The sequence below is a fragment of the Oryx dammah genome, unplaced genomic scaffold (assembly GCF_014754425.2).
Source record: "Oryx dammah isolate SB20612 unplaced genomic scaffold, SCBI_Odam_1.1 HiC_scaffold_8, whole genome shotgun sequence".
NCBI classification, from domain to species: Eukaryota; Metazoa; Chordata; class Mammalia; order Artiodactyla; family Bovidae; genus Oryx; species Oryx dammah.
The window spans coordinates 6,484,161-6,495,478 of record NW_024070192.1 but is presented as its reverse complement, the minus strand read 5'-3'; the positions used below and the strand labels follow the sequence as shown (position 1 = coordinate 6,495,478).

At 58.1% G+C, this 11,318-nt stretch overlaps 1 protein-coding gene across 2 annotated transcripts in view; it reads right to left on the bottom strand.

Moving 5' to 3' along the window:
• Positions 1 to 711: 711 nt before the first annotated feature.
• The window catches only part of RAB37 (RAB37, member RAS oncogene family), a 67,488-nt gene continuing 56,881 nt past the window's right edge, over positions 712 to 11,318 (bottom strand). Inside the window, exons 1-9 of one of the 2 annotated variants that reach the window (XM_040244488.1) lie at positions 8,765 to 8,903; positions 6,201 to 6,311; positions 5,115 to 5,156; positions 4,529 to 4,595; positions 4,375 to 4,427; positions 3,402 to 3,467; positions 2,803 to 2,859; positions 2,644 to 2,720; positions 712 to 2,464 (exon numbers count right to left, since the gene is read on the bottom strand). In XM_040244488.1, the coding sequence (XP_040100422.1) occupies positions 2,359 to 2,464; positions 2,644 to 2,720; positions 2,803 to 2,859; positions 3,402 to 3,467; positions 4,375 to 4,427; positions 4,529 to 4,595; positions 5,115 to 5,156; positions 6,201 to 6,311; positions 8,765 to 8,857 (672 nt within the window). In that variant the 5' untranslated portion in view covers positions 8,858 to 8,903 and the 3' untranslated portion in view covers positions 712 to 2,358. Of the gene's footprint in view, positions 2,465 to 2,643; positions 2,721 to 2,802; positions 2,860 to 3,401; positions 3,468 to 4,374; positions 4,428 to 4,528; positions 4,596 to 5,114; positions 5,157 to 6,200; positions 6,312 to 8,764; positions 8,904 to 11,318 lie in introns of those variants that run through there. The other variant, XM_040244489.1, reaches the window with a different exon arrangement.

Genomic DNA, 11,318 nt, shown 5'->3' with positions numbered 1-11,318 from the left:
CCTGCATCAGGGATTGAGCGCGCCAGCCCTCGGGTAAAGGATGAGGCTTTAACAGCCTTCAGCCAAAGTGTGCGTCTCCAGTTGGGGGGTGAGGGTGGGGGCGACTGTTGCTAGGAAAACCAATCCGGCTCCGGGGCTGCGAGGTCCTCGCAGTTTTACTGTGGTCCAGGCCCACCTCGGACCCAAGAGAGTAGTTCGAATAACAATATTTTCCAGTTTGTGGGGCGCTTAGCGCAGGACCTGCTAGTAGGGGTGCAGGCTCCGATCTTCGCTGGGACAGTGTGAAGGTCCAGCAGAGCGCCCAAGGCTTCAGCGGGACTGCCCAGGGAAGACAGGCCACCCAGGGGCAACTGTGTATCGGCGTCAGCCTTTGGCTAAGGAGGTGGGGGAGGGGAGAGGCAGGTCACAGTCAGGGAGCCCATCTCTGGGGAAAAGGAGCCCTGACGTTTTCAACAGAGAAAGTAAAATGATTAGGACCGTGAGATAATAAACCTTTCAGCTCCTACTTTCAGATGAGAGGCTGGTCACAGAGGCTGGGGGCAGTCTGTTAAGGGTGAGGTGACCACTTTGGTGGGGGGTGGGCATTGAAGGATGAGGATCAAATGATTTTGGCAATCAGCGACAAGCAAAACGATCCTTTCAACATGAACTGCCACCGCCCTCCCCCCACCCCCGCATCATGTCCACCTCAAAGAAACAGTGGACAGGGTGTACTTTCCAAAATACTGCCATTTAATGCTGAAAAACACAAATGCTAGAGGCCCAGAGCAGCCCATGTGACTGGATCGCCTGCAACCTGCCTTGGGCCCCAGAAGAACCCTGCAAGGTCAGGCTCCTCCCTGCTCTGCCTGGAGAGCTTCCTTATCGGCCTGAGTTGGAGCTGCTGACTCTGCTCCAAGAGCAAGATTTCTGCTTTGAAAGCAAATGCAGCAGCCTGAGAAATGGGCAGTACATACCTTACATACCCCTCTCCCAGCCCATGGTGTACAGAGCCGGAGTAAAGGTGTCTCTAGATCATAATCTGCACAGCTCCTGAGCTCTTCCCAGGGCTGAGGTCAGGGCTCGGGAAGACCTGTGACCTTGGCTACACAGAAACTCCTTGTGGGCCCCTTTCCCCACCCAGATCTTTCTAGGGAGACATTGTTTTGCATACAATGCGTTGATTTACCCGGAAATGGATGACCTCTCACTCCCTAACCAGGGTCAGAGAGAAGGGAGATAAAGCAGTTTGGGCTCTAAGGTCAGTCGGTTGGTCTGTCTGAGAAGAAAAGGAATGAGGGAGGTCAGGGATGAGGCAGCACTTGGGTTTGGGGGTTACACAACGGCCTGAGGTTTGCTCACTTCTGCCTCCTGCCTACGCCAGGATCAGAGTTTTCTCTGCTTTCTCTTTATTGGGCTCTTTTGTCCAGTAGAAGCACTAGAGCTGCTTGAAGAAGTAGCCTGTGGGCTGCATACCTGCCAAAGGGTTGGGACCAGAATAACCTTTTCCTGTCTATAACCTTAGGTGTCTGGAGACACAGATGGAAAGGTAGAAAGATAAAGCCAGGGATTCAGGGAGGAGGGGCTTCTCTGGGATCTGAGATTCAGAGAACAGGAACCAGGTGTTTCCAGGTGCTTTCATGTATTTGTGGGCTGGAGGAAAAGGGGTACACCTCCCAGAAGGGGGGCCAGTGAGCCCAGAGGTAGCCAAACAGATAGACCTAATCTCTGCTACTCCTCTCCGATCTCCCCACAGGGAGCCAGGTCCCTGGCCTAATCTCCACATCTCTTATCTTCCAGAGGCTTTGGTCTGACTCCCAGCACAAGGGCTGTGTTTTATTGGGGAAGATTGCTCTCTGGGGAGCTGGAGGAAATGAAGGCCTGGGTTTGCTCAGCTGCTTGCCAGCTGAAGGATTGGGGTCGGGGCTGGGGGTGGGGCGCGGGCTGTTGGGGGGTGGTGTCACTACTTGCCCTTATGCCCCAGAAGTGCCTCAGTGCCCCCTGGTGCTGAGCTGGAGCAATACCACCCTCATGGTGGTCAGGAGGGAGGCCCAGCCTCCAAAGTCCTAATACTAGAAGGCCAAAGGACCACCACCAGCTCTCTGGCTCGGTTTTTCTGGTGCCCTTTTGATTAAGTTATGTATCATTAAAATGAAAGATAAATATTTTGCCCTCCGCTGTGGACGCAGGGAAGCTCCAGGAGCTAGGGGAGGGGCAGGAGTCCGGAGGGGCTGTGCAGTGGGTCCCCCAACTCTCTCCCTGCTGGCTCTGCCGCTCAGAAGAAGCCAGGTCTGAGGGCGGGGGGCGGGGGGGGGGGCAGTGAGGGAGGACGGCTGCATCCTCGGGGGCCTCTGAAGCTTCTTCTCAGACCCTTGGGATTCACAGGAAGGAGCAGCAGCTGGGCCGCTTCTTCTGGGACTCCACATAGTCTCGGATCTGGAAGCTGGGTTCATCCGCCTGCCGCCCGGCTCTGTATTTCAGCTCCCTTGAAGAAGAAGGAGAAGTGGGCTGGGCAGTCGGTGGGGAGCTGAGCCTTGCCCCAGTCCCACGGCCTCCGAACGCAGGCTATAGATGGGCCCTGGGACTGGGCGAGGGGCCAGGCCGCACTGGGTCCCAGATGGCGCCACCCTGCCCTGCACTCTCCCTTCCCAGCTCAGCACTCACTTGGCAATGGCCAGAAAGGCTAGCTCCACATTCATGCCCGTCTTGGCGCTGGTCTCCATGAAGGGAACTCCATACTCCTGCCAGGGGGGAGAGCGTGCGCCATGGCCAGTCTCGGGCTGCCCCCATCCCTGCCCTCCCACCCCCGGGCCGGTCACTTACCCTGGCCAGCATCTCTCCGTCCTCTGAGCGGATCACCCTTTCACTGCTCACATCTGCCTGTCAAGCCCAGGTGGGTCACTCTGGGGGAAGGACGCCTTGACCCCCAAGCTGGCCCCTCTCTCTGCCCTGGGAGCAGGACCTCCCGCCCTCTGCTGGTGGCCTACAGGACTGCAGGTGGTCTGATCCACCCGAGGGCCAGGACCCCCTCCTCAGGTTCTTAGCTCCCAGCATGGGGATCTCACTCCAACTTAGGGAGATGGTGGGTAACTCCGCTTGGCAAAGGGGTGGTGACCAGCCTTGAAGGGATAGCGGTAGTTGAGGTTAACCCTCTCCCATCTCAGGTCTTCATCCATGTATCTAGTCCCTAGGATCTAACAGAGTAGCTAGGCATTCCTGGACTTCTCAGGAAACAGCCTGACCTTTCCCTGCATAGGGCCAATTCCAAAGCTTTAAGAGGGCAGATGAGATGGGCAGAAGCTTGCAGATAGGTCTGACCTCTGAACTGGAGGCTGGAAAGGGTTCTTTGCTGGCAGGATGTCCAGCAATTACTCTGGTGGCTGTGGGGGAGGATGGGCCGACCCTGCCCTGGAGCCACTCACCTTGTTGCCCAGAAGCATGATCACCACATCCCTCTGGGCGTACTCGTGAATCTCAGTGAGCCAAGCCTGTGGGAGAGGGTGCGCTGAGCCCCAGCCATTCTCCTTCCCCCGGCCTTCCCTGCTTCTCCCCTCTGGATCCTCCTGCCCCCGATCACTGAACACGATAGCCTGGGCCTTCTCTCTCTTACGTCTTTGCTCAGGCCTCTCTCCAGTCCTGAATAGCTCTAAACCCCTTTCAGTGTAACTCTCAGTTCTATGGAAGATAGAGGAGGCACAGGCTTTATGTTCTAGATCGGCCCTAGTCACCAGTACTCTCCTTGAATGCCCCGTAGAGGGTTCTAAGGCCACGGAAGGGCTCGGTGATCAAAAATACTGTGATTGATTAGAGATGTCTGCCATGCCTGTGGGGCTGGGGGAGGCAGTAGGGATGCCATGGGTTCCATCCAGTTGGTAAGCTGTTTTATCTCTATATGTCTGGTTTCCCTGGTTTGCTTGCCAACCTCTTGAGGTCAGGGAGCATGTACAACCTTCACCGCACTTGTGCACAGAGTCAGTGCTTATATTTATTGAATTATTGCCTCGACTACTGGATAGTTTGCTTGTGAAGACAGAGCCACTCATTTTGTCTGCCTGAGTCACTTTCTAGAAACTTGGGCTGCATATATGGTAGACATTTTCTGCTTGGGTTCTTCCCTTGAGCTCTTGTCCAGGGTGGAGTTGGGGACTTTCTGAACATTCTGTCATGAAGTGCACTTATGAATCACAGGCAGGGGTAAGCAAGTGGCACACAGCCTGCTTGGCCTTCATGCCCACATGCCAATCAGCTGCCCACGAGGAGTTTATTACTTCTGAGTCACAGCTCGGGTTTTTAGCGAGGCAGCAGTATTCCAGGCTCCACCCATTCCCACAAGCAGGAAGCGGTCCTGCCCTGCTGGCTCCCGAGAGTGGCGAGTGGTAGGTAGGGAGAACCTACCCGGATGTTGTCGAAGGAAGATTTGTTGGTGATGTCGTACAGCAGGAGCAAGGCTGGAGAGGGAGAGAGAGGTCACACGGGGCGGGGGGACTTGGGGCAGAAGGGTGACTGTTATAGGCGGGCTGGGGAGTGGCGCCGAGCCGGAGGCCCTTACCCTGGGCGTCTCGGTAGTAAGCATGCGTGACACTGCGGAACCGCTCCTGCCCTGCCGTGTCCCAGATCTAGGGAGGGAAGGACAGTCAGAAGCGGGCAGGCTCTGTGCTCGGCAGAGAAAACCCTTGCTGTGGTACGAGGGGCGGGAGGTGAGAAGTTTCTTACTTTGGTTTCTCAGGGGCCTGTGAGCACCTGGTGACCTGCCAGATGGTGGCAGTTAACGAGTTAATGAGTTCTGTTCTCATCTGATGCTGTTGCCCTGAGTGGTGACGTCCAGGGATTAGGGGTGTCTAGCCTCCTAGAGCATGTGAGGCCTGTGATACTGGGGAGGATTTGCAGCAAGCCTGAGCTTGTCTGAAGGCACTTGGAGCTGCCGCCTTTGACAGAAGAGAGGGGCCTGGGAACGGCTTTCTCTGCAGACATCAAACAAACAAAAGCCGTTTCCTCTCCTGGGCCCCACAGGAAATTACCCTAGGCTGAGGGCAGGGCCGCAGGCCTCCTGTGGGTGGGTGAAGAGCCTGGGCAGGCGCCCCTATCCTTGAACCGCTGCCCCCCTCCACCCCAGCCCTCCCAGCCGCTGGTCTCACCTGCAGCTTCACTCTCACACCGTCCACAGTCACCACTTTGTTCTGAAAGAGAGAAGGACAGAGGGAGAGGTGGGTGCAGAGGGCGGGGGAGGCGGCTTGGCTTCTGCGTCCTGCTGAATCCTGCACAACAGCGGGCCTCCTGTCTGGCCGTTCCCCCAGGGTGCCAGGGTGTCTGACAAGCCCTGAGCCCCGGAGATGTCTCCAGCCAGATCGCCCCATCAGGGCGGGGGGACTCTGTCCCCAGGCAGCCTGACTTCAGAGTCCTCTCTTCTGTGGACGCCGTCTCTGTCTCTCCTTCTCACAACGCACCAAGGCAAGGGAGCCCGAGAACATGCCTGCCCCCACCCCCCAGGGCTCAGCAGGATACACAGGCCGAGCCCTGAGCGGGTGGCGGGGGGGTCCTGCCTCTTCCCTGCTTCTGTCTGCCTCTCCTGGGGCTCACTCTCAGCACTGCAAAGTAGCTCTTCGAGATGAGGTGCCCACCAGCATCTCGGAGACCTCAGTGCACGGATCTGCAGGGCTGTCTTTGCCCTGGTCGCTCACTGGTTCTACCGCTAGGTGAAGCTTCCCCTTCTACTGGGAGGAGGCACCCGGCCTCTGAGAGCCCCGCTGCCAGGGTTAGGCCTGAGCCCTCCTGGCCCCTGGGGCTGTGCGGTGCTCAGAGTGCGCGGCAACCCCGATGCCAATCTGTTCATGCCAACCCAAGATGGGTTCATCCCGGTGAGGGGCCGGGCTGCTGGCTGCTGCTCTCTCTCCATAGGACCAGTCCGGCTCCTCAACCTCGTGCCCTGCGGCGCTGCCCTGAGCTCCAGAAAGACCAGCTGACCTCATGTCTTGCCCGAGGGGCCGGCTCACACCGTGGGGGTATGTCTGCCCTGCTCAGGGGCAGGATTTCAAGATCTCTCATTTCTCATTCTGTAGGGGGGTAGGGATCCCCACAAGCCCAGACTCCTCTAAGCTGGCCACCTCTAGGGTGAGCCACTGCAGACCTGAGGGGTCAGCGCAGGGAGCAGAGGACAGCGCCCCCGTGCCTGAAGCTGTGACCCCTGGTTCACCGCTGGGAGGAGGAGCCTGCAGCCACCTCACCCTGAAGTCTATGCCGACGGTGGCTATGAAGGTCCCGGACAGGAAGGCCCCGTCTCTGAATCGGATGAGGAAACAGGTTTTGCCGACGCCCGAGTCTCCCAGAAGCATCACCTAGGAGATGGGGGCAGAGGCAGTTAATGGGGCGCTGGGGCACGACTCTGGGCTCCCAGGGAGGGCTGGGGAAGGATGCTGAGCCCTGAGCGGGCAGCTGCATCTGGAAAGCCTGCCGCCTCCTGCTCTCCTCCACTCTCCCGGGCTGCCGCTGGCCTCCCAGCTGCTCTCTCGGACCCTCTTGTCCTCATCTGGCTTCCGGCACGCCTGAGTTGAGACCCCAGAACCAAGAGGTCCCCAAATGTGCTCCGTGGCCCCGAGAACAACCACTTTTCATGAGTCTAGATTCTGGCCCCCTTGGCCCCCTACCACGCCACGCTGGGATCCCGTCCTTTGCTTTGTGTTCCACGCTTGTGTGCATACATGAGTGGGGCCACCGTGCCAGAAAGAGAAGCATTAATATTTCAGCCAGGGATTCCCACCCAAGGGAGGGCATCAGGATCTGAGGCGGGCAGGCCTCTGTCAGTTGCCAAGGCATATTCTAAAATGGCTCGTGTTCCGGTGTTTTATTTTTGGTCGCCTTTATTTGGAAGTTCCTAATGACATCTTACGTTTGTAAAAGCCTTGCGTGAATTAGGGAAGGCTGAAATTTATACTAAAGCAGAGAGACATTTAGCTTGAAATGCTTTCCGCAGTAACCTCCCAAGTGGGACAAATGGCTTGCAAACTGGCATGGGGGGGTGGGGGGGTGGGGGGGTGGGGGGGGGTGTGTGGGGACCTGTGTCCGTCCCTTTACTGTCTGGCCAGTCTCTGCTCCTCTCCTCTGGGGATGGGGTAGGGTGGGGCCAGGGAGGGGACCCCTCTGTCCTGACACTCCTCAAACTCAGAGAACAGGGGTTGAGACCTAAAGCTGGAATTTGTTCCAACTGGCTGAAGAGATGCTTAATGGGTGGAGCAGGGACTAAGGTTTGAGTTCTTTGGGGGGCCTTGACCTTGACCATGGAGCCCAAAGGCTTTCCTGCTGTGACCATGGGGTATGGGATTAGATGGTCAGTTGAGCAAAAGGTGCATGAAAGCTGGGGTCCTGGCTTGTACATGGGTGACTGGGGGACTTTGGGAAGATCCCTTAACCTTTCTGTGGCATTTCCCACAGGGTTAGAAGGAAGGATGGATGATTTCTTGGACAGATGGTGGGCTGGGGGCTGGGGAGCTCTCTGGAGCCTGCATGGCTCCCTGGTTCCTGGGTACTAGTACCCGAGGGGGCAGGAGGGAGAGATGGAGGGAAGGCAAGCAGCTGTGTACTTTAGAGATCACAGCTGCCTTGAGCAAGCGATGCCAGCCACCCACCCAGCCAGGCAAGTCCACCAAACACAAACAGTTGCCCAGCCTCGCCACCTCCTAGGCAAACACCCAGCTGGCTTGTCAAGCAAGGAGGTCAGGCAGTGCCCCATGGCCCAGGACTAGTTCTCAGTGGCTCCCCCTCCCCTGAACACACTGGGGGCCCATTTCCTGCCTGCAGCCCACACTGGGACGCCTATCTCAACAACGGCTCTGGGCGGGTGACTTGCAGACTAGTTTCCCCTGAAAGAAGGGGGGGAGGGCGGTGGTGGGAGGAAAGCAAGGCACCGAGAAACGCAGGTCTCCTTCAAGGTCGTGCCACAGGAGATAAGCCGGCCCCCTCATCATCTCTCCCCAGCTCTACCCTAGGGAGGAAGAGTGGAAGCTCTGGGCTCCCTCTTTCAGAGATCCTGGTTCCTGTCTGCTCCCAGGGTGCAGAGGAAGGGCAGACTGCTCAGTGTCCACCAGCAACCCCACCTCCTTCGACCAGGGCCACCCGCAGCGGGAACCAGGCCCAGAGAGCTGACTTAAACTCTCCCAGGTGGGATACTAGTGCCTAACCGCTCCCATCATTCTCAGGGTCTAAAAAATTCCCAGGTGAGTCTACTGTTCTGGCTAGCAACATCCTCCCAGAAGGTGTGGGCAGCTGGCTGCAGGGCTGGGAGGGGGAAGGGGTCGCACCTGAGGGCAGCTGGGCTCCTAGTCCACCCTGGGAGAAGGGCAATAAAGCGCAAGTTTCCCCGCCGTCAGGGGGAGTCCCTTCCGAGTGTCTTTCCCAGCGCTTGTGCCCTGGGAGAGTTGTGGGCTCAGGGGCTAGCGAGAAACCCGGGGTTCCCCGGGGCTCGCACTGGCCAAAGTGAGGCAGAGGGAAATGGGGCTGGGGTCCTCAGGGGGTGGGGAGTCACTCAGTACTTCCTACGCACCTCTCTTCTCTCCCAGATCCCTGGACGTTGGCATGGGCCCCGGGAGTTGTCTCGACCCTCCCCCGCTTACTCTGGGAAGACCTGGCTGTCTGGTGGGGGGCGGGGATGGGATGAGTCCAGCGCAGCCGCAGCCAGAGAGGGGCTAGCGGCTGGGGGCTGGGGGCTGGGGGCTGGGGGCGGAAGGGCGGCGGCCCCTGGATCCCCCCAGAGCCGGCACCGTAGTCCCCAGCGCTGGGCGCGGGGCCCACCCACCTTGCCCGTGAGATCGTGGCTCGGCCCGCAGGGTGGGGAGCGCTCGGGGGCCTCGCCATCCCGGGTGGCCGCGGTGCCAGGCGTGCCCGTCATGTCCCTGGACCAGAGGTGAGCTGGGGCCCGCGGCGGCCGAGGGACAGGCAGGAAACGCCCCGCTTGAAGCTCCGCCCGCTCCTTCTCCCCTCCACCTCCCCGGGCCGGGACCCCGACAGGCTCCTCCCTCCGTTCCGCCACCTGAACGACGCTGGCTGGGAGCTGGCTGTCCCGCGGGGGCGTGCAGGACCGCAGAGTCAGCTCTCGAGGGGGCAGGCAGGCTCCTAGAGCCGCACCGATCGGAGGGCGTAGGCCAAATCCAGCCAAGGACAGCTCCCCAAGGCCGCCAGCTGCCAGGTTTAGGGTTCCACGGGGAGCTGTCCCTGGGGATCCCGCTTTCTGGGGAAGGTCTGGCATCACTGGGACCCGCGGGCTGGCGCCCGGGTTGCGGCTGCCCAGCGCGGCCGGCAGGCGACGCCCGAGCTCCATCCGGCCTGCGGTCCACAGGTGGCTGGGGTGGGGGGACCGGGGGCGGGGTCCGGGGAGAGTGGAAACGCCCCTGGGCCGGGCGGCGCGGGGTTCGAGAGCACGCCTGCGTTCTGAGCGCAGGTCACAGGCAGTTTCGCTTTTGCTAGTGGGCCCTAGCTCGACGTCATCCGAATGTAATTGTGTTTACCGACCGATGGGTACTCACTCTGCAGCACACTTGCTTGGGCCCCCGGCCGGTGTTTGGACTTTGACACTTCCCCTGTTCCCCCCTGACCTCTTGGGCTGTGCCCAGAGTGTCCCCTACCGGGAGAGCTTTCCCAGGCGGGCTTCCCGGCACACTTCTCAATCCAGGTGCTCCTCGAGGCAGGACTAGCCTTATCCACGTGTGGCCCTCCCCTCTGGCACCTAGTAGGTCTTAGAGCCTGGTACCAAATGAATTCATAAAGTTGTGAATCAGTTTGAGCTGAGTCTCCAGGACCTCCCAGGAACCCCCCTGCTTTTGTTGACAGAGACTAAGAGTGTGTCCAGGGGTGGTCCAGAGCAAAGTTCAGGGGCCCTGGCCTGGGCTAACCATTCAATTCAATTCAGTTCAGTCGCTCGGTCGTGTCCGACTCATTGCAACCCCATGGACTGCAGCACGCCAGGCTTCCCTGTCCATCACCAACTCCCGGAGCTTACTCAGACTCATGTCCCTCAAGTTGGTGATGCAATCCCACCGTTCAATTACCTGATCCCAAATCCTACATAAGTGCAGTCAGGTTCCCATGGAACAGGGTGGGTACTTTACAGAGGGACTGGATAAGGGGCATGTAGAGGGGCAGGGGCCCTGCACCTCTTTAATGAGGTATTGCAGGTGAGGGACAAGGGGTAGGCTTACAGGCGACCATAAGCCTCGTGGGGACTGTATGTGTACACCTGCCTCCTGCCCTGTAACTTTAGGCATCACTTGGAGCTATTTCCCACGGAGCATTGTTTTTATTTATTTATTTATTTGGCCTCAAAGTGCAGCATGTGGGATCTTAGTTCCCTGACCAGGGATCAAACCCACCCACCTTGCTTTAGAAGCGCGGAGTCTTAACTGCTGCACCACCAGGGAAGTCCCAGGAGCCATTTTCTGGAAGTGGGTGTGCCACAACCTCCTGCCACATCAGGAAGAACGCGAGCACGGAGGACACAGAGCCCTGCCGATGTGCCCTCTTGCCTGCTATTTGGGCGTCGCAGGCTCTGGTCGCAGATAACGCCCCAGTCCGTACAGTGTCCTGAGGGCTCACACAGGAACCCTGCAGGGGAGAGAGTTTCAGCCCAAGAGGGTGATGACTGAGGGGGAAGGAGAGACGGGATGTGGTCTGGTCCTCTCTGGCTTTCCTCTGCCAACCAGGCTGATGTGGGTTGCATTGTGGTTCCCCCCTTCCCAGAGAGAAGCTCAAGTCCTAAGCTCTAACAACTCAGCATGTGACCTTATTTGGAAGTAGGGTCATTGCGGGCATAATTATTTAAGATGAATTCTTAGAGGAGAGGTTATTGTTCGGTTGCTAAGTCGTGTCCGATTCTTTGCAACCCTGTGGACTGCAGCATGCCAGTCTTCCTTATCTTTCACTATCACCCGGAGTTTGCTCAAACTCATGTCCATTGAGTTGGTGATGCCATCCAGTTATCTCCCTCCTAGTATCAGGGTCTTTTCTGATGATTCAGTTCTTTGCATCAGGTGGCCAAAGTATTGGAGCTTCAGCTTCAGCATCAGTCCTTCCAATGAATATTCAGGGTTGATTCCCTTTAGGATTGACTGGTTTGCTCTTCTTGTAGTCCAAGGGACTCTCAAGAGTCTTCTCCAACACCACAGTTCAAAAGCATCAATTCTTGGTCCAACTCTCATATCCATACATGACTACTGGAAAAACCATAGCTTTGAGTAGCTGGACCTTTGTAGGCAAAGTCATGTCCCTGTTTTTTAATACGCTCTCTAGGGAGGAGGAGGTGGGACCTCAATCCAATGTGAATGGTATCCTTTTAAGAAGAGGACGCAGGGAGAAAA